Here is a 26936-nt window from a genome sequence, read left to right on the forward strand (position 1 = left end):
ATGAATTTACGATTCTAGGATCTATCTGTCTGCCTACCCACCCAATAAACCACACTTTCTTCACATAAAAGTAGAAGCTTTAATAAAAATTTGTGGTGCATAGTCTTTAAAGAAAACAGTACCAAACAACATAAACAAAGTATAAAAATAAGTTCATATACCTTCAAAGTTGAACAAATATAGTATATTCTAACAATAATATTCTTACATTCACAAAATGCTGCATACTGCATATAGCTTTTTCACATAAAAATACATTTTGCAATGCATGAATAAAAGGTATCGATGGTCACAAAAAAAAGTGCAGCTACGTGTAAGAACCAAAGAACAGTTTAGGTGTTAAAACTAACACACAGGTGGTCTTAAATATAAGAAATTTAAATATAAACAAACAGCCTGAGGCAAAAACATTCACATAAAAAGATTGATTTAAAATTCAAAAATATCTTTTTTTTTTTCAGGAGATCAATAACATGATCTGATTCATTTCTATAAAGTAGAAACGTGTAATGGATAGCTTTATTACAACACGTCAGCTGTTCAGGTTCTATAAGTGAGGCTGGTTCTCAAGTCTTCTAGAATCTCCCATACACCATGTGAGTGATACTGGATTATCTTTTTTTTTTACAGGAGAAAAGTGCAATAAAATGAACAAACAGGTCTGTACAGCTCCCATTAGATTTCATCAAAATGACTTAAGTTTCTCATTTCAGGGATATGATGAGATACCTTACAGTCACTACCAACATGTGGAGGCAAAGCGAACAGCAACAATAAGAAAACAAAAGTGAATTTTATTCCATAAACACAGTTTGATGGCAGGAAGCTGCAGGCTTATCAGAAGGGTGGGTCTGTTTCGTGAATTGCCCAAGCAACTATTTTAGTCTGGATTTGTTATCTCATTTGATTATTTCAAGAAAAAAATGTAATACACTGGTGACAAAAGGCATAGCTCAACTGCAAACTAAAATATATTTTTTAAAAATAGCCACAAGTGATAAAACATCACTTATTTTGTTTAGAATTAATAAACAGACCTAAGAATCCTTGCAGAAGCCCACATGGGATTTGCAGGAGCCTGAAGGAAACATCGGAGGCACTTCATGGACCATTGGCATCATCAGGCTTTTTTTTTTTTTTTAAACATGAAACATTTATAAAACACAGCACACACTTCTTTCTCATGCCTCAAATATGAAGAACATCTCTCATATTTTCTTGTAGCCTACACAATGTAGACTTTACTACATAGTCTGCACTTGAAAATAAATAGCACTGTAGCACAATATCACTTTTAATCACTCCAAGGGGAATACAGCTTATATTATGATTGTGATATGTTTTGGATGAAGCGATAAGCTACTGACATATCTTAACTTGCACTTCTAGAAGCTGGCTTCTTCCTGCCTGCTTTTAATGACAAGTTTATATGATTCATTCACACTAAAATAAAAAAAATTCTGGTATATTCTACTTGATCCACCATTAAAGAAATGTAAAACATTATCAGTGTGGGACAAAAAGCAAAATGTTGAGGTGAATGGCCTTTCTGACCCATAATGCACTTGATTGGACACTCATATTGGTTTGGCTATTTATGGTTTCTAAGTTGTAAAAACTTTGGTCCCGTTAACTTTATTAGGCTCTGAAATGAGATTTAACTACCTAGAAAAGTTAAGAAAACTCAAGGCAACTGTCTTTGCTACTTTTTTTTTTTTACAGTTTAAGGACAAACTCAGACTCTTAACTTTTGAAATTAACTTGAACATTTTTTGCCAACTTGTAATGTTTTATTGCGATAATCTACTTTTTGTCTAAAGATAAACTTGAATCTTTGAGTTTTAGAGCCTCAAAAGAAAAACTGTTTAAGAAAATGTTGACTGTGAGCTGTGAACCTGATTTCTCATTTTTAAAATTAAGTGGCTAAAACTGAAAATGTTACCTAATTTTATTTAATAAAATTTTTTGTCTCTAAAATGTAGATTCAATTTTTACTAAGAGGACAACTAAATTATCTTAACAAAACATTATAGTTTGGCAAAACATTTTTATAGTTTGCCTGTGAATATTCTCATTCATCCAGGTCATAGTTATCTTAAGGGATTAAATCGATCGCAACTGGACTGGTAAAATTTTTATAGTTTAATTCAAATCATAAAGCTACTATAAGGAACTTTAATATTAAGTTGATTATGGATGCACCTGTGGAAAAAATAAAATAATTAAAATAAAAATCTCCTCCTGCTTCTTTTTAACTGGCTAACATAATACTCACTGTAACTGTCTGTTACACAGGCTCTGATTTCAAGGAAAATCTGATGCAGTGGCAGCCATTCCTTTTTGTCAAAAAAAAAAAAGTCATTGAGTTTGATTCAAAACTCTAAAAAATCTGTGAAGGTAATTGCCTTAAAAATTATGAGTTTTCTCAACTTTCTTTTTTCTTTTTACAGCAGCTGCAAACCTATTTGGCATGTGACCATATAGCCCTATTTACAACCTCTGCTTCATGTCTATGAGCTATGAGGAGTTCGCCTAAAGAATGATGTTTCTTTCTTTTGTCGTTTAATTTCAAGATTTAGATTCTTCTGATTTTGTGAAAACTCAGGAAAAGATTTACATCACTCAGTGGGTCTCTTCTTTTTTCTCTCTTTCTCATAATCATAAAAATAAAAATAATAAAAATCATATCATAAGACCCCTCAGATTCATTGTTCCATTAAACACTTGGTGTAAAGCTACAACAAGACTAAAATGGAGATTCAGTTGACATCAAGGTGCGTCAATAACGTCTGAATTTTATGTGGAGTGATCCAGACCTTTAAAATCAGGACTCACTTCGCTCAGATAGGTGTTAGATTCTGTTTTGGGGGGAAAATAAAAAATAGAGCCCTTCATATTTGTGATTCTCCGGTGTGCTGCCCACTTCGAGAACCCTGAAGAACAGAAACAGGACAAGTTCAGAAACAATGTAAGACGACAACACTGTATGTAATATGTTTGCAGTGATAGAAGAAATATACTTTAAGTAAAAGTAGCAATATCACAATATAAAAATACTCCATAACAAGCAAAAGCCCAGCATTCAAACTTAGACTATTTATATAAGTTCGTACTACCAACAAAATGTATTAAAGTATCAAATGTTATGATGTATGATGCTTCACTGAAATATAAGCTGAGACTCTTTGTAAAATCTAAATAAAATTAGAATGTACTTATTTTAAAATCAAGTTGTTTGCAAACTGTTGTTACCAATTAACCTGTCTATCTGTAGAAAGTTCTAAACAGGTGTTTTCTGAGCATTACACAACTCTCCCAGTCTATTGTTTCCACAACTTTGTGTTGTGGCATCAAATTCAGGATAAGTGTATAGTTTAAAAAAAAACAATACATTTATATCAGTTCGAACATTAAATATCTTGTCTTTGTGCTGTATTCAGCTGAATACAAGTCAAAAAGGATTTGCAGATCATTTCATTCTGATCTTATTGATGTTAAATATGAATCAGCAAAGTAACCTTTTACTGTAAATGTCAAATATTTGGTGCATTTCCTTCTAAAGGGTTGGGTTTAAGTACTAGGTAGTATAAAAAAGGAAATGCCCAAGTAAAATACTTCAAAAGTACCACTCCAGCACAGTAGTTGAGTACATGTTGCATTACTTTATACTTATGTTATGACCCAGGTCGTTACATCAATGTTTTTCCCCTCCTTGCCAAAGGGTGGTGTTATGTTACTATTTGTGCTCTTTCCTCAGCATGGGCGTCGGATGATGATTGGCTCTGAGGCTGAGGCTGCCTACTTGAAAATGGCACCTGCCGGCGTCAAAGCGTCTCTCCTCTGTCTCCCGACTCCCAACCTGACCGTGCCACGTCGTCCTTTTGTGCCGTGCAGCCTGGAGAAGGCTGATAGTGTGGTTTATGTGTTGCCTGATGCAGATGTGAAAATACTGAACAGAGAGCAGTCTTGGTAGCGGTAGGGGTGAGAAGCCCGTTTATTTTGTAAATACCTTTTTCTCCTGTTTATGTTAGGGAGGCAGGTAAGATACCTGTATTTCGGTTATTTTACTTTGTGGGTAGGTAAGTTAGTTCATTTAACCCCTGATCGTTTTGTTTGTTGTTTTGGGCCATGCTCACCCTGACGTCTTTCTACCATGTTTTTCTGATGTGAGTGATAAATAAATCATTCCTTGTCGGACTGCACCTGCCGTGGCACTGGTCATCCTTAGGAGTGGGGAAAGAGGGGAGACGCTTTTGTGTTGTGCTCAGGTTTTCCCCCGAACCGGGCATAACACTTACTTGTGACTGACTACTGGAGGGATTGGTACTGCTGAAGTCGGAATATCTCTTCTTCTGTGGTGTGCAGATACAGGAGAGGAAATGGGCGTACTCATCTCTCACCTGCAGAGGGCAGCAGAACATCAGGAAAAAAAAATATTTCAATGCAATGTAATGTCTTTGTTATTACACTAATCTTCATGCATACAGGCCCAGTTACACACACACACACACACACGGACACACTCATCTGTGCTGTATCTTGCCTGTTTGGACAGTAGGCAGTGCATGATGAAGACCAGCGCTCCCTGTAGGCTGTTGAGGATAGTGAAGATATATACTATTGCTGTAGGGCCCCCTTCAAACATGAAGGCACCAAACACCCACATCAGACCCAGTATGCACATCTGGGCGATTGCTGTCACTGTGAAAGCTCTACAGAGGAAAAGGAGAGGATGGGGGTTTAGAGAAAAGGACAACAGATAGAGAATGAAAGAAAAAAGATTAGCATGAGGCCAAACACACGGGATGACTCAGAGAGCACTGCAGTATGTGGAAAACCCCTGACCAGTTGAAAGGAAGACAAAGGGGACGGGTCCTCAGCAAAGGGAAACTGAGACAAGTTTATGTTGTATTTCATGTTTTATCTGCAAATTAGCTACGGCTAGATGTCCTATATGCACTGCATTTTTTATTTAAATGTAACAATGCCGACATGTATCATCCCTATTAAATAAATAAATAAATAAAACTAAAATGAAAAGCAAAAGGCAACTGTACTCTCTATGGGCCCTTTCTTTTATTTGGTGGTGTATCCCTCTTCTTCCCATGAATAACTACATTCACAACTGAGATACAGAGGAAAATAAGAGTTCATAAAAGTTTAACCATCTGAAACACAAGTGGAGACCTGGGGGCCATGTTACAGAAACTCCCTAACTTGCAGATCCTATTTTAAGTGTTGGGTAACCATGGTAATTAGGGTTAGGACCGGATTTAGGGCAAAAAAAAAGTTATTACAGATGAACAGTTCTTAAGTCAGTGTTCCTATCCTAATTTAAAGATAGAATTTGCTCCTGTTATACCAAATTGGGAAAATTCCTATCTGCAACTCTTAATGTCTGAACTCATCTGTAATATGGCCCCAGGTCTCTCAGAATCAGACAGCATTTCTTTCCCCGACTTCACCAAAAGATCATCGATCAGGGGAGGAGAAATCCTCCTGAAGCGTGGATGAGACAAACTTTTTTCACTGACAGAAACCACAGAAACCTTTTGATTATAATCTAATACTTTCTGAGTTTAACTGAAAAACTAATCCCTTGACTTTACATTCCCTTCCTTCCCTGGACTAAACCGAATAAAGCTAATATGTGTTTTGCAGCTGCACATATTTATACAGCGTTGTCTACAACGAGTGAGTGGAGTGAAAAATGGGCACACATAGATGAAGTTGAGAGGAAAAGTTTCTCAGTAGCACCCCATTAGAGAGCAGCGCTATGAAAACATTCTCTACATTTTCCCGCACAAAACACTCACATTCTTTCCATCTGGTTCCCAAAGCTGTCCCATTCGATCAACTTGAGTGTTATCTCAGTGTTTGCTTGTGGAGTGCGATTGTGCAGTTTTGGGTTATGTATTACTAAAGACAGAGCAGAAACAGAGCAAACAAACAAGCACACAGACTGACTGACTTGATTTTATGTAGTTTGGAGAGGTCTGGGTTGAGGCTGGTGAACTTCTGGGCGAGCTTCCAGACTGTGATGATGAAAAAGAAGACGTTGAGGATGATGATGAGGCACACGGGGGCGAAGAAACTCCAGATGAGGCCGTCCTCCAGGGACAGCCAACAGCTGGTTAAGAGCAAAGAAACACGTGTGTGACGTGATTGTCCTCACATCACCAAGATAGATAACAGCAGGTCTGTGTAATCCAATGATGTAAGTGCTATCACACATCAGGCACGCAAGCACACACATTCTGCAAGACTTACTGCTGATCAGTGCCGTATCGGTGTGGTCTAATGATGGCAGATATAATGACGATGGCGAGGGGCGTCCCATAACCAGCGACATATAAGTAGAGGGGCCGAATGGTGGCATTGAACACCAGCACCACCATACGGTACAGCTGCACCCCTTCCAACAGCATCCAGGTAAACACACTCAAGAAGAAGAAATGAAGCATCGCTGCAATGAACCTGCAGCCACCCTGTTATGTAATGAGACAACATTAAGAAAAAAAATCAGAAAAGAGGAAAGGAAATATCTCTGTCACTGCATTGTCATGGTTTGAGGGTTTTCTGGTTCACGTCTCCCATTGTGTGTCTTTACTTCCTGTCTTTGTCTGTTTTCTCGCCTTTTTTGATGTCTGATTGTTTTCACCTGTTCTTGATTGCCCTCACCTGTGTCTTGTTACCCCCACCCCGAGTGTATTTACCCTTGTGTCTGTTCCATCCTCAGTTGCTAGTTCATCCTCATCTTTATTCCCCTCCCTGTTTTATTTTTCATCCTCACATTTTGGATTTATTGTTTGTTTTTACCTTGCTTTGGTCGATGATCCTCCCTTCCTGAACATTTACTTAAGGCTAAGCAAATCATTAAAAACACTGAACAGCTCCTGTCTGCCTCTAATATCTGCATTTGAGTCTTAATCTGCATTGAATTAACAGCAGTAATCTGATTAAGATAAAACTTTGAAGAAGAAAAAGCTACTTTTGATTATCATAATTTAGATTATTAGATTGCAGTAATTAAATTACAGACATTTGTAGTTAGATCATCTTTAAAACAAATCATGTAAAACTTCCAATTCTCTGGTGAAAATATATTCTTTTAGGATTTATGAAATATATGTATAACTTTATTTTTTAAATTTCTAAACTTGCCCTGTGCCAGAAAACACTTTTGTCCCAGACAAGAATTCACTATTTCAAACAATTTAAAAAATTTTTAAAAAAATTTAAAATTTAAAAAAACAGGAATACTGTTCAAACACTGGTGAGCTTTCTATTTTTTGACAAATTCATTAAATAATATTGCTATATAACAATAACATGTCAACACCATAGCACTTCTCAATCAAGGATTAATAAGAACTGTGATTTAAAAATACGTATGTGTAATGAAAAAATGAAACATTTCATCAACTCTGCAAGATGTCACTCCATCAGATTTTCCATCTGACAAAGCTGACGTCTACATTTAATCAAAAATTTATCAGTAAGAGGTTGGTCCGTTACAAGGTTTAATAACCACAAGTTAGATCTTTGATGTCCCAACATAACTGAAGAAAAAATCAAAACCCCCTCAAAACCATTTTGTCACAGTTCTCAAGATTGAGTGACTCATTTAATATTATCCAAAACTAAAACATCATTAACTGTGTCATATTATTACATTATTTAGAAAATTATTGTAACAGAAGAAACAGGAGAAAGTGGTGCTGAATTTCACTAACTTCATAAAGCCTATGTTAGATGGTTTAATCCAAACTCACTTGTAAATCAAAGTTTCTTGGATTAGTAACTAATTTAATAACTGTTAAGAAACAATGTTATTCACACTACTTATTACCGGGTAGAGTAATAATATTACATTAATTCTGAGTAATACAATACTGAAAAACACTGGTTCCTGTTATATTTTCTATCTTGTAAACTTTACAAGATAGAAAATATAATTACAATGTAAAGGGTCCTTGGCTGAGAAAAAAACTGAGAATCTCTGGTTAAATCTTTGAACAACGTAGCATAAAATGATCATGTTTTGTGTGTAAAATCCTAATCTATAAAGTAATTACAGTGGTGGTAGCTGTTCAAAAAATTGTAGCTGAGTAAAAAAAATACAGATACCTCTGAAATCTTATTGTGTAAATGTGTCAAGTTGCATAAAATGGAAATGGAAGGCAAAGTGCAAGTTCCTGAAAACTTTACTAAATACAGTTACTTTAGTTCACTTAGGACTTGCCCTCTACTACTAATGAGTACAAGGAAACTTCCTGTTTGGTTATTTCTCAAGTTTTCCCAAGTGCAGTGTTCTCTTTTTTGGCTTGAGATAACTACACAGATATTCCACTGTAATGAGGCACAGAGATGGGCCTGAGGTTTAGGAATATTAATGAGAAGAAGGGTGTCTTTTCATTTTTTAACTGGGCTCTGCTTTGTAGCAACATGAGCTGAATAGTTCGAGTTGTAAACATTTTAATCAAATTACTTTCTTAATACAATGACAAGACAATGCAAAACATGACATGATTACATTCTAACTGAAGTTATCTGCTTTCACAAACTTACCACAGGTTTAAGTTGCGAAATGCCGGCCAGAAAAAAGATGTCGGCCATGAAGAGGCAGATGCAGAGGTGCAGGTGGATGGTGGTGCGGGTCCCTTGGATGGAGCGGCAGAACTTGAACGTCAGGATGCACAGGCTGAGACACAGCAGGGAGATGGCCAGTCCTATCTTGGTCACTACCTGGAGGCCAAATGTGTGCTGTAAGAGAAAACACAACAGGCCTCAAGTTGTTTAACTGGGGTTATGGTCATCATTTACAGCATAACGTGGCAGTGAACTCAGGCCGTCTGAGGGGCAAGGACAAAAAGAATGAAAAGGACACCAGCTGTAAGTGATGGGGCACCAGCGTGGCTCAAATAGTTACACATTTAAGGTGAAACAGGTCTAGTTCCTGGTTTAAATTGAAATTGTGTTGTACAACAACTCTGTAAGAAAACACCCAGGGAACTATTTAACTATTTAAAGGCGCATCAAGTCCAAATAAATTAAATAGCACTGCATTATATTTTTTCAACTAGAAGGGCACCATAGACGTCACTTTACCACATTTTGTCCACTGCATGGCTTTATGTGTGTCTTTACACTGACAGCTGAGTGAGGAAGGAAAGAAAGAAACAAATTTATTGTTCATCTTACTTTGCTTGGTAAAACAATAACTAAGCTTTTGGCCACTTGGGATATTACTTAAATAATATAAGGCTGATTTTACATTACTTGTTAGAAAACAGCTGCCTCAAGTTGATACATCAGCATTCATTTGAAGTTGACTTACTAGTGACCTGACATTTCCTGAGGGAAATTATATATATGTATATATATATATATATATATATACATATATATATATATATATATATATATACATATATACATACATATATGTGTATATATGTATGTATGTATGTATATTATATTTGCCATTTGTTGCAGGGCAAGTAGATCATTCAGTAGAGCTTCTGCCAAAATGAAGTTGATGAGTGTAACGAGACTATAAAGTCACAGAACAGTGTGACTAATTGTTAATATAAAAATACTGATTAGTGCAGCTTTAAAGTACATGAATATGGACCACCACACTGTTCACTTGTATATAAATAAATAATTATGAAATAAGCAAATTAAGAAATTTTGGCATGTTATATAGATATATATCTAGCTGCTTGTGTAAATAAACACAGAAACTACCTAGCTAGCTAGCTAGCTAGTTGGCTAACTAGCCAAGCTGTGAGCTTGATTTCTTCAGCTTCAAAGCGAAGAGACAGTGTTATCAGCAGCTGTTAATTAGCTGGTTAATTTAGCATTATCTGAAAAGTTTTCATTCTGAATATGTTCCCAAGAGACACACAACTCAAAAAGACAGACTTTTTCTGTGTTTGCTGAAGTCAACAGGAACTAGACATAAATGCTAACACAGACTCCTCACTTTGATGCTAAGCTCACTAACTGACATAGCTTGCTAGATAGCATGAGTTTCTTTTATAACCCACAGAAGTTTCGTTACCGTATGTATGTTCATTTACAGCGACAGCCTCTAGCAGGTTGATTCAAAATAAAGTTAGCAATGTTGTTTCTCCTGCTGATTCCCATTCAGCCCATAGACTTTACATTGTGTGTTACAGGTTTTCAAATCGCTTTTCTCTTTCTCTTTGCTCTAGGAAAATTTTACAAATATAAAAATTCCATGGATCAAAAACTTCATAATACAAAGAGTCGTAATTGGCCTTGTTTGCAGTTTGAGGTGTCCTGTCAACATTTTTACAGTAATTTCTTTTATAATGGCAGCTTAAGGGGAAACTGCTTTTTGGGATGTGGGGGGATTTTATTTAGCTGTCATACCACAAGTGCCCACTGGAAAAAAAAACAGATAGCAAGGCTGAGCTATGATGTCCTATCTAGATTCAGATAATACATCTATGGAACTCACTGGCTAAACTTGGTAGCAGCTGTAGTGCTTGGAAGGCAGGGTGTATGTGGTTCCGAAGGTGGTGACAGCACCACTGTCATGAAAAGTGACATGAAACAAAAACTTTTGAAGTTTTGAAGTTTTTCCAGTGAGTAACAGTTTGGTCCAACAATATCTTCAGACTTAAAAGCTATTTTCTTGGTGGAGTTTTACACAATTTTACTTTTAAAGGAAACATGCAAATAATATTCCAAACTAAATACCTTACTAAGATTTTCATTTAACGTTTCCTTTAATTAAAAAAATTTTGGTGTGTGTGTGTGTGTGTGTGTGTGTGTGTGTGTGTGCATGTGTGTGTGTGTGTGTGTGTGTGTGTGTGTGTGTGTGTGTGTGTGTATGCTTCTTACCTCCATAGGGTAGAGTGCCATAAGCACAGCAAAGCTGCTCAGATGTTTCCATGTACACATAGTGTGTGTGTCGTTGGATTCCTGTTGATGGCAGCCATCTGTGGACCAGGTCCCTTCATCAGTCCAGTATGCACAAATATATCTCACTTCAAAGGACTCATCTGTGTCCTATAGGCACAACACAAAACCAGTATGTCAAAAACAGGCTGTGTTTAATTTTTTACCTTCATATTTCAGTATTCTTGTACTTTTTTTATGTAATTTATTTATTTATAAGGACAATGCACCATACTATAAATGTGCCAGTGTTTGCCAGCTTGCAAACAGGAGTCCTTCAGTGAGCTATTTTGAAACCAATGACTAATCAAAAGAGGTAACACAGTGCTACAAGTAGGACAATAAAAAGATTGTGTGACTACCTGTTGGTCCAGATGTCTGAGGGTGATGTTGACAGGGTGACTCAGATTCTGTGTAGACGGGTTGGAGACTACAACAGACACAACTTTAGAGGAGATCTTAAAAGAAGGAACTGAACCATTGTTTTCTTCATCCACAAGCTCCTCAAAGGACCGGTTAACATAGCTCTCAAGATTCTTGTAGCTCAACAACGCAGCCAATGCAAAACCTGTAAAGGACGATAATAAAGATAAGATCATAGTATTTGATAGAGAAGAGAAGAGAAGAGAAGAGAAGAGAAGAGAAGAGAAGAGAAGAGAAGAGAAGAGAAGAGAAGAGAAGTTTACCGTGGTATGGTCCTTCCCCAGCTGCTGTTGTCCAGTCAGTGACGAGTGCAGCATTCTCACTGGTCAGATGGATTGGTCCAGTGGGTGGAGTCTGTCCCCTCTGCACTGCAATCTCTGCATCTACTTCAACAGAAAGCTGATTTCAAATGGCGCTGTTCACATTACATTTCCCACTTTTATTCATTGAATTTTGCATACATCTTTGTCCATGGAAAAGGCCTATAAACTTACAGTTTTTCAGCTCCATTTTATTTGAAGGGGTGTGCATAAGACTGTCATTACAATGTCATAACACTGACACTGACATGAACATGAAGGAGTCTTTATGAATGCTTATGATTGCTATCAAGTGTCATTCAGTGATTTATGTTATTTTTAATGCAAAGTTGAACATTTGGGGATGTTATGACAATTTGACATTAATCAAGCCAATTATGTATTTTGTTATAACAACTTGACATTAGCTATGGCAACATAAGCATTACATAATACTGTCATATGGTTGGTTTTGACACTGGCCATCATGAGACCTTGAGTAAAGTGGTTGACTTTCGACATATCAAATAATGTTATTAAGTTTACACTTACACATTCTCATGAATAATATCCTGGACATGGACCTGAAGTGGTACTATCTGGACTTGTCATACAGATGTAATAGGGTGAACTGCTGTCTGCAGTTATCTGTATCTGGCATTAGCTAGTTAGTTTGGTTAGCTGTTGAGCTAGCCGCCTAAATTGCTGATTCAGCCCCGGGTTGCCAGGAGGCAAACCTAGCAAGAAAGACATTTTTGTCTTGGTTGCTGTCAAGTTGTCATAACAAAGACAAATGTCAACTTTGCATTAATAATTATATAATTGACAGGATGACAACAGTCATAAACATTGTTAAAGACGTTATGGTTATGGTTATGACAGTGTAATGACAGTCTTATGCACACCCCTAAAAAAAAAAGTGTTACCCATTTTCAAATCATGACTGAGCTTGTGAACAGTGTTACCTGTCTTAGTGGTCTCTAGCTTGGTGTGATTGTGTTTGAGCTGTGGGCCAATGAGTATGATAGCATTCTCCACCGTATTGAGTAGTCCGTTGACATCTTCACTGCTGGTCAGGTGACCGGGGGACAGGATGGTCTCAGTCGCTGTGAAAAGTTTCTGTCCAAGTTGCAGGTACAAGAGGGGGAAATGAGAATACTGTATGTGTTTGTATGCATAAGACTGGGTGTTTTTGCGTTTAGTATCTGCTGAACTGACCTCCAGTAGCACCTCTCCATTAGCTTTCACTTCACTGGCAACGCTTGGATCAGACAGAGCCACACAGCTGTTTCTCATCATGAACAAAATGTCTGCCAGGCCTCCAAGCATCTGAGAGACAGAGACAGAGACTATTCAGTTTGACCTATTAAAAAGTTCATATTAAACTCAACAGGACTGCAGGGTGGTTTAGAAACTTAAATAAAGGAAATGCTGCTTGAGGAAGTAGCATAGAATCATAGGAGTTATATGCCCTTTTAAACAACTACCAAAGCTATTCATCCATCTGAAAGTACAATGTGTTGGCCAGTTTTACATCGTTCTGAAGACACGAGAACACAAAATTCAAGCTATACAATCATACACATTCATGAAAGCAGTCATCACGTCCCTGTCTCGAGAACAGTCACACCCCCTTTGGGGTGAAAGCACCGTAACAGTGCCGCTGGTGCCAGCGCCACTATGCCTAAAAGCTACTATGCTGCATTTTTTTCTTCACACAATTAACAAAACACAGTTTACATTTTTCTTTATTTCCCCAAAAAAGCAAAGGACAGTAAAAGAAGAGATCTGTGGCTTCAGGCCAACCACAGAGAAGATGAAAATGTAAAGATGAAATGGCTAGGGCTGAACGATTTAAGGAAAATATCTAATTGCGATTTTTCTGGCAGATATTGCGATTTCAATTCGATTCGTGATTTTTTCCTCAAATCAAGCTTCAGTGCAATATTCACAATGTATAGTAACATTTACAATCATTATTAATTATTCAAACTAGGTATTTGTGAGGGCTTCAAAGAAACATAACATTAAGAGAAAAACTACCTACTATACTGAAGACAATTCGCACACATCATCACATTAAATCTGTATAAATAAATAAATTAATAAACAAACACACACACACACACACACACACACACACACACACACACACACACACACACAGGTCTGGTCCATTCATTAAGTTCCATATGACGTTTGCTGCATTGTTGGTTATGATGCACGTCAGAGGGGTGTAACTACGAAGCGAGATAAATGTGTTAGCGAGCTATGTTGAGTCTAAAGCCACGGTTTTCAGTGTCACGAAAGTGGCTCTCTTTTAACCTGCTAGATCACCGTGGTAATTTATGCTAAACTCATGACCTGGTCGGGAGCAGGTTATGTTAAGAGTTTCAGATTAAATCATCTGTAAAACGCGCCGTTCTTTAACTTATAATTGTCCTAACAAGGTTGTTTATGAGCGATATAGCTTTTAAACTGAGGGAAGACATTAACAATTAAAAGCTGCTGAGCTGTATGTTCATAATATCACCGAACGAATCCATATAATTTAAAAATGAAACAGCGGCACAAACTGTCTGCATCGTGCTGTCATGGTAACCTCCGTTTGGTGATGCAAAGTCATTTTTCCCGTTTGCTCCAGATCATATTAACACTTTAAATTGACATCGTATATAATCCACACAGTAAAATAATGATGAAGCAACTACAGACACTTTGAATACTTTTTACTGTTATCTGTTTTGTCTTGGTGATATTGCAGCTCAGATCACTGATTAGAAAATTCATCATCATTTATCACGGACAATCAAATCAAATCAGTAACACTCATTTTACGTTCGTTTAGCCAAAAACTTAAGTGATCTCCACGTCTCTGTCATCAAAGGACAGTGTCAGACAGACTTCATCATGTTTACATCTGCTGTATGGAGTTTTATTGTTTAATGTGCAGTTTTCATGTTAGAATAAACGGCAGCATTAAGACCGCATTTAGTCGATCAGTAATTTTCTGACAGCATTCTTCTTCTCCTGCTTTATTTGCAGCAACAATGTTGCTTTTTGCCATAATGTATTTAGTATACTTTCCACAGCTCATAATTATAACAACTTGATCATTTTGACTTAAGTGGCTTGCGATCGCTTCACTTCATGTGGAAGAAGAGTCAAATGACGCAACAAATGCCCCTTTTATGTGAGCGCGCACAGAGTCTGAAGACGAAAGCCTGGATTAACAAAGTGAGTTGATAACCACCGTCGTGATACCCGTTATCTCTGATTGCGGTTTTAGGCTTTGTCGATCCAGATCATGCAAAGAAAGCCTGGCTGTGTTGAGCTTGCTTCGTAGTACAGCCCTCAGGAGCACTGCAAAAAACCGCAGCTTTGGCGATCACGTGATCGCGTTTCGATCAGAAAACAATAAATCGTTCAGCCCTACCTGTGGCAGGTACTTAATCATAGCAATACGGTATTTGATTTTTGCTCCAGCGACATTACTGCATGCATGGAAACGAAACTGAAAGCAATCTCTCTGATCATTAAATTGTCTTTTAAATGATGTGGTGAAATTCAAGCTTTCCAGGTGATTTCTTTATTGTGTTGTATTGATGTCTGTGTGCTTTCTTTCATTAGTACAGAGGAAGCTACAGGAAAGGGCCTTGAAAGAGTGTCTGCAGTGTAGTTTTCTGCTTTTTCTGCTTAAAAAAATCTTGTGGTGGGTTACCAGGTCACCTGAGAACCATCAGTGGGCGAAACTGCCTTAACGGCTGGGCAATCAGAGCAATCGAAGACACTAAGGAGTGGAACTGGCAATCCCATTCCCTTTGCTTGTCTCTCGATGGGCAGTCCTCTCACTCAAAATTGGGGGGTCAAAATGTGTCTCTACCCCATTCCTGTTATCTCCGGCTCACACAGAAGGTTCTATGTTACCAAACAGCGCCGCAATCTTGCTAACCTCCGGTCGTTAAAGCAAACCTCCCTCACAGGCTCTACCCTCTCTGTACGACTGTGGAACTGCCAGTCTGCAGTGAACAAAGCAGACTTTATTGCTGGTTATACTAACCACCTAGCACTTGACATCCTGGCTCTCACTGAGACCTGGATTAAACCTGAAAACAATGCTACCCTGGCTGCACTTTCAACCAATTACACTGTCTCCCATACCTCTTGCTCATCTGGGCGAGGAGGTGGGACAGGCCTGTTACTTTCCAGCAAATGGAAATATAATCAACTGGTGCCCTTGGTCAAATACAACTCTTTTGAATACCATGCCATACTGGTAACTGCCCCAGTCAAAATCTATGTGATCATTATTTATCGCCCACCAGGGCAAATGGGTGACTTTCTAGATGAACTAGATATTTTACTCTCGTCAATCCCAGAGCATGACTGTCCCATGCTTGTCCTCGGGGACATGAATATACAAGCTCCTCAGACTTCCTATCATTAATACACTCATTTGAGCTACAGCGGGTTCACAGTCCTCCTACTCACAAAGCTGGCAAAGACCTTGATCTTATCCTCATCCGAAATTGTGCCATAGATACACTGGTTGTTACGCCTCTACATCTCTCTGACCACTACTTCATTCAATTCAAGGTCTGCTTCCCTGAACCAACCCCTACCCCAACTCCCATGGTATCCTTCCGCCGTAACCTCCGCAACCTCTCTCCCACCCACTTCTCCTCCCTTGTAGCCTCCGCCCTTCCACATCCCAGCACTTTTTCCTCTCTGAAGGTTAATGATGCCACTGAGTCCTTGTGCTCTACACTGAGCTCTTGTCTGGATAGGCTGTGTCCCCTATCCACCAGACCCGCTCGATCCTCCCAGTCCCACCCTTGGCTCAATGATACCCTCCGGTCGCTGCGCACCAACCTCAGAGCCGCTGAGAGAAAATGGCACAAAACATCCTGCTTGATCTATCAGCAGCATTTGACACAGTCAATCACAGTATCTTACTAACTATACTCTCAAACATGGGCGTCACCGGTAAAGCGCACTCCTGGTTTGAATCCTACCTCACAGGGCGGTCAAAGTGTCCTGGCTAGGTCACACATCTGCACAACACCACCTTGTCACAGGGGTGCCCCAAGGATCCGTGCTAGGCCCTCTCCTGTTCACCATATATACCACCTCGCTGGACCAAATCATCCACTCACATGGCTTCTCATATTACTGGTATGCTGATGACTCCCAGCTCTATTTATCGTTTCCACCTGGTGACTCAACTGTCTCGGCACGAATTTCAGATTGTCTCTCTGACATATCTGCATGGATGAGAGCCCATCATCTCCAGCTTAACCTCTCAAGAACCGAATTGCTGGTTTTCCCTGCCAAGCCAACCATACATCATAACATCTGCATCAAAATTGACTCCCTATCCCTTGCTCCTACCAAAGTAGCAAGAAATCTAGGTGTCATGATTGATGACCAGCTGACCTTTAAGGATCACATTGCCTCTGTCACCCGGTCCTGCCACTTTGCTTTATTCAATATCAGGAAGGTCAGACCATACCTAACCCAACAAGCTGCCCAACTGCTAATACAAACCATGGTTATCTCTCGCCTCGACTACTGCAGTGCACTTCTAACAGGCCTCCCGGCCTCCCGGCCTGCCCATGGTTATCTCTCGCCTGTGAAACCGCTACAGATGATCCAGAATGCGGCGGCGCGTCTGGTCTACAATCAGCCCAAAAGGGCACATGTCACCCCTCTGTTCATTGAGCTACATTGGCTACCCCTGGCTGCCCGCATCAAGTTCAAATCACTAATGCTAGTCTACAAAGTACTCAAAGGTTCTGCACCTACCTACTTAAATGCTCTCATTAAAGCTCATGTTACCCCTCTGCAACTCCGGTCATCAAAGGAAAGCCGCCTGGCTGTCCCAGCACCTCGCACAAGACAATCCAGACTCTTTTCATGCGTTGTGCCACGCTGGTGGAATGACCTACCAAGCGCTACCAGAGCAGGGGCGTCCCTCTCTGCCTTCAAAAAGCTCCTGAAGACCCAGCTCTTCAGAGAGCATCTCCTGTCCTGATCTAGCGATACTCTTCTAGGGCCTCTTCTATGTAGCTTGATTGTTAATCCTCTTTTTGTAAGTCGCTTTGGATAAAGGCGTCTGCTAAATGCATAAATGTAAAATGTAAATGTAGTACTTCAATGGTTAGAGAGGCTGCTTTCAGTAATTAATGTTGTTACACTTCCATGTGTGCTACAGTGTCACAGCAGTCATGTGTCAAGTGCAAACACATTTAAACATTAATGCGTCAGAGGCAGGCGTATCTGGCTCTTAAAGGGAATGAAAGATGACACTGTTTGGTTTTATTCATGTTATACCCAAAACACTTAGAGACTAACTACAACCAACAAGTGGAGTTTGACATACCCTAAATACACACGCACGATTGCACTTTAGACCATGTCCTACACATCATCTAAATAGGACCCAAAGTCTTTGAGTTGAGAATTAGGCTTTTGAGCTTTCTATGTCTTTTTTTATTATTACTGTCTCAGTGTTCAGAATTATGCCTTAAATTTTGTATCTAGACATGCAGCTTACCGGTGCAGTCTCACTGTCAGCATTGAAGGTGTCACAGTCGAGTTCTAGAAAGAACAGAGCGAAACCTCAGGATAAAATCTCACCTGTTGATACTTCACTGTGCATTTTAAACAGAGGAGTGTGATAAAAAATCTACACAGCACAGCAGCAGCATTGAAAAGAAACTCATCCACATTATCTTGTGAGATGTACACCACAGATGATCTAAAATCAGATGAGTCGACACAGAAATGAGGAAGAAGAGGAGGGTGAGAAAACAAGGGCCTAGAATATACAGATAGCTACACCACAAAGATTAAGTGTACAACAAGTGGTGTATTTTGTGCTTCAAGGACGGTGGGAACAACTAGAGATTTAATATGAGGAAATGAAAGCCATGACATGCATCTTTAATATGAAGTACGTAATAGTGATGGAGCAGAATTAACTCACTTGAGCATGGGATCCTTTCGTTGCCATAATTAGTGTATCCTTTTGGACATTTGCACCAATAACTCCCGTTAATGTTTTTACAGGTCCCACTCGCTCCACAGAGGTGTTCTCCTTTCTTTTCAGCATTGTTGCATTCATTTATGTCTGTGTAAGAGAGATGGGGCAGAGGCAGAAGTGATCACTGACATTCCTAAATGGCTAATCTGTAACAGTTATTGCAAACAGATCAAACATGCCTGCAATGTAACCAGGGTCACGGTTGTTGTGACTCTTTCATTGTTGGCAAATGGATCTGAACTTTCCCGGCAACTACTGTAGTGTTGTGAGCTGTCGTCTTGCCAAAAGTTAGTTAAAAGCTGCAATTTGAAGTCGTGGGAGGCAGGAGACGTCTTTGTGGTTTAGGTCAGAGTACAGGGAGTTATAATAGTTGACTTAGGGTAAAACACAAGCATGTATGACCTTTTTTGAGATCAGTTCACGACAGGCAGTTTCTGGAAATGTTGGTTAGGTTAAACTTTGAGCTACTTTATTCTTCATAATTATACAGAGTTTTATGTGACTGTGAGAAATGTGCCTGTATTCACAAAAAATACACACTACTCACCAACGCAGCGTTGATGGCTAATGCTGTCGTTGGTGTACCCAAAATGGCAGTCACACCTGAAGCTCCCAATCAGGTTACGACAATTACCAGTGCGACCGCAGATGTTGGGATCCTGGTTATCAATGCACTCGTTGATATCTGACAGAAAAACAAGTGAAGCTGGTTTAGACGAGACAGAGACACTGGCGGCACACACGCTCTCAGACACTCTCTCACAAACACACGCACTTACCTTTGCACTGTCCATCTACCCCTGTGAAGTTAACCTTCCCTCTGTTTGTGTACCCAGACAGGCAGTTACAGTAGTAGCTGCCATTCGTGTTCAAGCACACTGTGTTTTCCCCACAAGGATCTGAGTATTCTTCGCATTCATTCATATCTGTTGATTTGGAAAGATAAAATGATTATGGTGATACATTTCACAGATTGATACATAACATACACGTTTTTGAAACATTTCATTTGAAGGGGAGTGCATATGATTGGCACGGCCATAATAACTATGATATGACACCTATCCAGAAGATGTGGAAATCTTTATGAGTGTTTATAATTATTGTCATGAAGTGATTCACTGAACTGGGTCATTTGCAATGCCATTGCTATGGCAACTTGATACAACAACATTACCTGTCAAAAACATGCCATAGTAACTCTATTTATCAAACTTACCGTTAACCGTTAACATTACATTAAACTGTCATATGAGTTTATGGCTATCATGAGACCAGAATGTGTCATGGATATTTCCTTGCCGTCAACAACAGCCATACACTTGGACATTTGGTCATAAAGATGTCATTAAAGGCACAGTTCACCCCAAAATCAAACATACACATTTTTTCCTTTGGCCTGTTTTCGTCCATCTAGTTTTTTGTTTTTTTTTCTGTGAGTTGCAGAGTTTTGGAGATATCAGTCATCAAGATGTTCTGTGTTGTTCCGAGCACCAAAAAAAATACATTTGGAAAATTAAACACCAGTTTCTCTTTCTAAAAATCAACACCCAGTTACTCAAGATAATCCACAGACCTTGTTGTGAGCAGTTTCAGGTAGGAACTATTTTCTTAAAGAAAAGTAAGAAAGTAGTTCTGGTAGATTCTACTTTTTTTTTCTTGGCGCTTGGAGAAACACCAGACTTGTGCTACTTAGTCCCTTTAGATTTGATAACAGACCGACATATTCACAGCCAATATCTCCAAAACTAGACAACTCAGACCAAAACAGTATAGATGAATAAACAGCATCACGGGTCAGAAGAAAAATATGTATTTTTGATTGTGTCTCTTTAAATATTATAAGGCCTGTTTGACGACACAGAGCCAGATAGAAAGATGCCATAGCTAGCTTGTTGCTGCTTGTTGCTAAAGTAGGCCAACTGCAAATGGCTGTGAACTGTTGCAGGCTAATTAGCTGGTTATCTTAGTTAGCCATGGAACTAGCAAGGTGCCAGGAGCAAAACCACCCCAAAAGCCACCTTGGTACTGTATTCCCTATCAAACTAGCTAACAGCCATCTCTGAGGCTGTGTTCGGCCTGACAAAGACATCTGAAACAACATCAACCTTTTCAGCCCTTAAAATGACACAACTGACCAAATGACTTTAATGGCTTAGCGAAAACAGTCATAAACATTCATAAAGGCTCATTCATGTTCATCTCAGATAGCATGTCAGTTTTATGCACACCCATTCAGTAAAGTGTTACCCATGTTTTCACTGTGTCTCATTGTATGCTTTTGTCAGTAAATAGTAAACTTGACAGTTTGATTTTGAACAATATTTCTTATCAGTATCACCATGATCACCATAAGTCTGAGGTTACAGCTCAGAATTTTAATTTCTTGCTATTTTTTGATGGTTGCTTGAAATTGGAGTAATCTGAGAATTTAAACTTCCTCTAGTGTTGTTTTCATTGTAATCTATTCTGGATGTGAGCATTGCTTAAATGCCTAAAATGGAAAACCAAAGTGGAATGTGATGAAAAAAGGCTTTTCTTCGTCAACTCCAGTTAGACGTAATAGAAACAGCACTTCTCTCTGAGAGTTCTTCTCTTAAAGAGACAATTCACCCCAAATTAACAAATAGATATTTTTCCCCTGGCCTGTAGTGTTATTTATCCCTCAGATATTTTGGTGTGAGTTGCAGAGTGTTGGAGATATTGGCCATAGAGATGTCTGCCTTCTATCCAATATAATGGGACTAAATGATAAATGATAAAAGATTACTCAAGAATATTTACATGCCTTGTTGTGAGCAGTTTCATGTAGGAACTACTTACTTTCTGCAGTAGAATCTACAGGAGTACTTCAGAATCTACCAGAACCACCTTAATTCTGTTAAAAAGAAAATAGTTCCTACAAGAAACTGCTCACAACAAGGTTTATAGATTATTTTGAGTAACCAGATTATGACTGTTGAAAAGATAAACTGTTTTTTAATTTTTCAAATGTGTTTTGTGGGTGTTTTGAGAAGCACACGTAAAGTGCCATTGGATTGGAGAGAAGGCAGACATCTCTGGATAAATACCCCTGCAGGCCAGGGGGAAAGATCTTTAATTTTAGGGTGAAAATGTCCCTTTTAGTAGAAGCCACAATAAAATATTGGTGGACAGAAGCATGACAGTGGAGAGGGATGGTTAAAAATAAAGGTCAGATAGCTGATTATTACCAACACAACGGCCTCTTTGCTTTTGGAAGCCCCGCTTACAGTCTTCGGCACATGTCCCCAGCATACACAATAAGCCTGCGGAGAAACAGAAAGAGGCAACTTATTTTCGAGTCACAGTTAAGGCTTAAAATAACAAGGAAGATAAAATGAAGCAGATCACAATGCCTGCCTTGCCCCTTTTTTATGCTTTCTTCTTTTGACTTTTGCCCAGAAAGAACATTTAAATAGCCTAAGTCACCCTTACACTGGCTCCTAGAGGTGATGCTGCAAGAGTTCAACAAAAATGAAACCTTAAGTGTAACAGTGCACACCTTAGTGCTGCCCCAATTTGTATTATGGCCCCCACCCCTTACCAAATTTGAGCATATTTTTTTTTTAAAAATCCCCAGATGTAAAAGTTGAGAATTGAAATAGCCTCTAAGCTATTTCTAGTAAAGATGCTTTTAATTTACATGTTGAAATGTATGTACAGCGTTCCTCTTTTCTTAGGGACCCTGTAGAGGAAGCAGCTGCAGTCTGTTTAGATTCAACAGTGACCCAGAGTCATGACAAAACAAAAGTATTAAAATATCAGCAGAAACTTCTCAACCCCCATCAGAGCTCCTTATGCCCAGTGTGTTACAAACCCTCATAGTTTGTGTAACTAAGTTCATCCCCTCTGTGTTATATTGTCTCCTCATAACTCCAAAACTCCTCTGGAAGCAAGATATTTATTGATTTATTGGTGAGATGACATGTATCTGGAACAAATGCTAGCAGCACGGCCCTGGGAACAGTCGAATAGAAAGTCCCTCCTTTCTGGTGAGCCCCGTGGGACATTACTTTGTAAAAATTATGAATATTAGTCAGTGGTGAGAGACATAATTTTTTGATCCTGTTTGAATTGTGCCATGAATTATGGACGAATCTGGTCACCACTTTGTGTTCCGCCATTTAGCAGCGCCACTATTACCCACAAGTCATGTCTTTCACTGTCAGGGTCTATTGGTGGTGTCTAGAAGGGAATGTCAAAATGTTCACGCTAGCGAGATCTTGCAACTCTGGGGTTCTCTTCTAGGCACCGTGTCTGCTGTTGCCTGGTGACAGTGACAGTGATAACTGGATTGATCAGGCACCTTTGAGGATAGCGAAGAAGTTGAAATTTTACATGACTGCACAGGTTCTTGCCAACTTCCCGGACATTGTTGTCAAAAGTAACATTAAATAAAAAGTGAGCGTAAAAGTAGAAAACTGTAAACTTGCTTAACGGCTTGCATTCATTCACGCTCATACTGTAGAGAGATGCCACCGCAGCAATGGCAGCTTGTTAACTTCCAGTACATAGCTGGATTTGTCCATGCATACATTGTCAGTCATTTTACAAACATAAACATATTTTTGCAAGAAAAGGTCGCAATTTGTGGTAGGGTTAAGTTGTTCATAGTTTATTTTTGTGTGAAGCCACTCAATGAACTACATGTCTCGTCTCACAATATACATCATCAACACCAATCTCATTTAGTTTAGTTTAGTTTACTTTATTTGCACATTATATATATATACAAAGACAATAAAATAACAAAAAAGGCTTATAAAGATACCTTCCCTATATAATTAACATGGACAACTTCAAGGTGTCAAGACTAAATAGATATAAAACTGCTATACAGAAATGAAAGTATACAGGGTGCGATGCACCCTATATGCTTGTAATGTTATCTAAAGACTCCCAGACCTTTATCAGCCGTGAAGATTTAGAATGAGACCTGTTGTTTTGTGACTACATACACAGGCATCGTAGCTTCAGTGGCTAACAACTTTTGGATGGAGAAAGTCATGACATCATTTACACAACCTCTGGGTGTGTAGTCTTTCTGGTTATGTATCAAACTTCAACAGTTTTACAATAAACAGCGACTTTTTTTGACTTGTAAATTATCTTTTAATTTGAGAAGCATCATATGTGTGATTTTCGGTACAATTCAAACAGAATAACAAAAAATTTACTCTCGCCATCGACCACAATTCATATTTTTTCACAAGTTAGGTGGTCTCCATAAGGGTCGTGATTTTGCCTCTCTATTGGATGGATTGTCATGAACTCTGGTGCAGAAACTCCCATCAGGATGAAATGCAACAATTCTAGTGACCTTAACTTTTCATTTATTATCAGGTCTAAATTTGTTTTTTTAGTCCTACTTGACAATCTTTAGCAGGTATAATGCAGACCTCTTTGTTAGTCTTGTTATACATTTGCATATTGGCATTGCTTTTATATAAAACACCACCACTCTGCCTACAAACATTGTCTGCCATCCATCAGTGTAGTATTTTCATTAAAGCTACAGGGAATTGTGTTTATTTTGGCCCCTGTGGACAAAAGTAGTATTTCCACCACCATAACTGCAAAGTCTAACATAAAAAATTAAATTATCTGAATAAAAATCTCCTCCTGCTTCTTTAAACTGGTTAATGTATGACACTACTACTAACTTTGTCTGAGAAAACTGCTTCATCTGATTTCAAGCAGAATCTGACCCAGTGACAGCCATTAAGACCAACTATACAAATAGCCAATCATCTCTCTAATGGTTTTGTTTGCTTATGTAAGTCAGATAGAGACATCAGTAATAAGGTGAAACTCTTTCATAACCAGTTTAAAAGTCCTTGTAGTGGGTTTAACTTGCTGGGTTTAGTGTTCAGGTGAGCTTGCTATGTGTTGCTACCATCTGGGTAACGTGTACATGACTCACATGCTTTTCTCACTCTCTTGTGTAACAACTGTTGCAACCGTCTTCTCCTGTGGCTCTGAGAACAAGGACATTTTTTTTTTTTTTTAAAGTGCTGCTTGTTGTCTACACGTGGTACCTGCATACCACAACAGACACATGTCAGTCACATTTTTTGACTCATGAGCACAGACTGTATGCCTCAGCCCTAAACTGGCCTCCACACACACCCACTCAGAGACAAGCATGACTGGAGTCACACTCATGGCTGTAGAGGGTCACTTAAATAAGGGGGAGGGTGTAAATGCACTGGTGAACTTTGGGAGACCCATGCCTTCCTCTGACAGAAACAGGAACACTCATCATGTGGGAGTCTGTGATTGAACCAATTTAAAACAATAATCTAATAGGGGGCCACATCTCTGTTGTGTTGACCTTTTTTTTCATCACATCATTTTGTGAAGTGTGCACAAAAAATGTCTGTTTGAAGTAAAGTAAGCCTCACTGTTGGAGGGCTTGATAGCCTGCTCACCTCTCATGCTGACTGGTTTGGGATGACGCTCAAGCTGACATCTCACTGGCTACATGCAGTTCTTTTGTACAGTCTTTGCTGAGGTTGTCAAAGTTTCGAGTCTTAATGAAAAATGGATTAATGTGAGATTAATCAAAAATGGATCAAAGGGAGGATCTGCGATTCTCACAGTTTTTTTTCTCTCACGCCCACCTTCTTGTGTGCATCTGGTGCCTGTCTGACAGAAAAAATAAAAGACCGCTTCAAGGACAACATAGCCAGTAGCCTGCAGCTGCATTTTTCTGTGACTGAGTTGAAAGTGGATCAGATTCTGTGGTTGACCCTCACTGTCCATCGTCGTAACAGTTATCTAGCAGTTTGCTCAGTATTTCCACTGATAATATAAATCCGTGGTAACAATTTACATAATGGCACAAAACTTTGCATAACTGTACATTGTGGTAAAAAAAAAAAAACAAAAAAAAAACATGGCAGAATAGGTTGACTGTCAGTTACTCCCAAAATGACATATATTACTGATGGAGAGTACTGGCAGCCACAGGCTTACTGGACCTTAAAGGGATAGTTCACTCAAAAATGAAAATTTAGTTATTATTTACTCTCTCATGCTGATTGAGGGCCAGGTTTATTTTGTTAGCCCACAAAACACTGCTGGAGTTTCACAGGAAAACAGTGTTGCAGAATGTCCTAAACAGTGGAAGTGAATGGTGACCTGTTTTCAAATGTTCAAAAAAAACATAAAATGCCTTCATACTGCTCAACCAGTTCAATCCAAGTCTCCTAAAGTCCCAACATGCCGTGTGCACACTGTCACACCACACACACCCAATTCAGACAGTGTGCATGTGAACATTCCTCCAGGCTAAGGCTCTACAGTGAGGATTCAGGTTAAAAACATGGTGTAAATAACATTTTCTTTTAGTCAAGTTGGCATGTTGGGCGAGCAGTATGGGCAATTTTTTCATGGCCATGTTTTTCAGTTGGTCTTTTTATGTTTGAAAACTGTTTCCTGGGAAACTCCAGAAGTGTTCTGTGGACTAAAAAACTAAACCTGACCTTCAATTGGCATGAAGGTGAGTAGATACTGACTGAGCTTTCATTTTTGTGTGAATTATCCCTTTAACTACTGCTGTGTTCAGCCATACAACACGTTTATTAAAACAGAAATGGTGCTGCGCTGAACACCCTGTTGTGCAGGCAAGTGCACGGCACCACAACACCTTTTTTAATACAGCAGTTTCCACACCAAATGAAAGAAAACATCTCAAACTCTGCTGCACACTGTTGCGCACCATTTTGAAGAAACATCCTATTCAATCTGTAAACTATAGCAAACGTTGCTCACCATTTTCAGATTGAATGTGCCCTAAGTTACGTAGATCATGTGAAGTTGTAAAATAGTCGCAGTTATGCTAGAAAAAGACCAGCGTGTGGGAGAAATAACGACAATTTTAAGTTACTCAAAACTTTGATAACTCTACACTTACTTTTTATCCTGTGCTTGTTTGACCCATGCAAATATGTCACTCCTTATACTGTCATACTTACTAAATCAACTAGGGGGCGATGCCTAACAGTAAACTGACATACTGATCAGAATAAGCTGCTTCCGCATGTGACCAACACGCACATTTTTACTGGTGAGGACAAGCTGGTCATATCTCATGTGACACCATGTAGTTTATCTTTTAAAATAAGAATTTGCCGGAATCTTTACCAGTCAAGGCTCACAGTGCTGAAAAAAACTGAACTGAACATTGGATTGACCTAAAAATTCAAAGT

General features: G+C 38.9%; 1 protein-coding gene across 1 annotated transcript; it reads right to left on the reverse strand.

Moving 5' to 3' along the window:
- Positions 1 to 2790: 2790 nt before the first annotated feature.
- adgre5b.1 (adhesion G protein-coupled receptor E5b, duplicate 1) lies at positions 2791 to 25488 on the reverse strand. The gene is made up of 17 exons (XM_084711916.1): positions 25482 to 25488; positions 21915 to 21989; positions 19482 to 19628; positions 19250 to 19387; positions 18646 to 18789; positions 18214 to 18257; positions 12876 to 12986; positions 12623 to 12776; positions 11622 to 11741; positions 11298 to 11503; positions 10879 to 11046; positions 8572 to 8766; positions 6271 to 6488; positions 5972 to 6130; positions 4544 to 4712; positions 4299 to 4400; positions 2791 to 2933 (listed from the first exon to the last, which is right to left on the reverse strand). Exons 1-17 carry the CDS (start codon positions 25486 to 25488, stop codon positions 2892 to 2894), a joined length of 2199 nt encoding a protein of 732 aa, XP_084568042.1. The 3' UTR covers positions 2791 to 2891.
- Between the last annotated feature and the right edge of the window lie 1448 nt (positions 25489 to 26936).

Source organism: Lutjanus erythropterus, chromosome 3 (assembly GCF_056507025.1).
Source record: "Lutjanus erythropterus isolate fLutEry1 chromosome 3, fLutEry1.hap2, whole genome shotgun sequence".
Lineage (NCBI taxonomy): Eukaryota > Metazoa > Chordata > Actinopteri > Lutjaniformes > Lutjanidae > Lutjanus > Lutjanus erythropterus.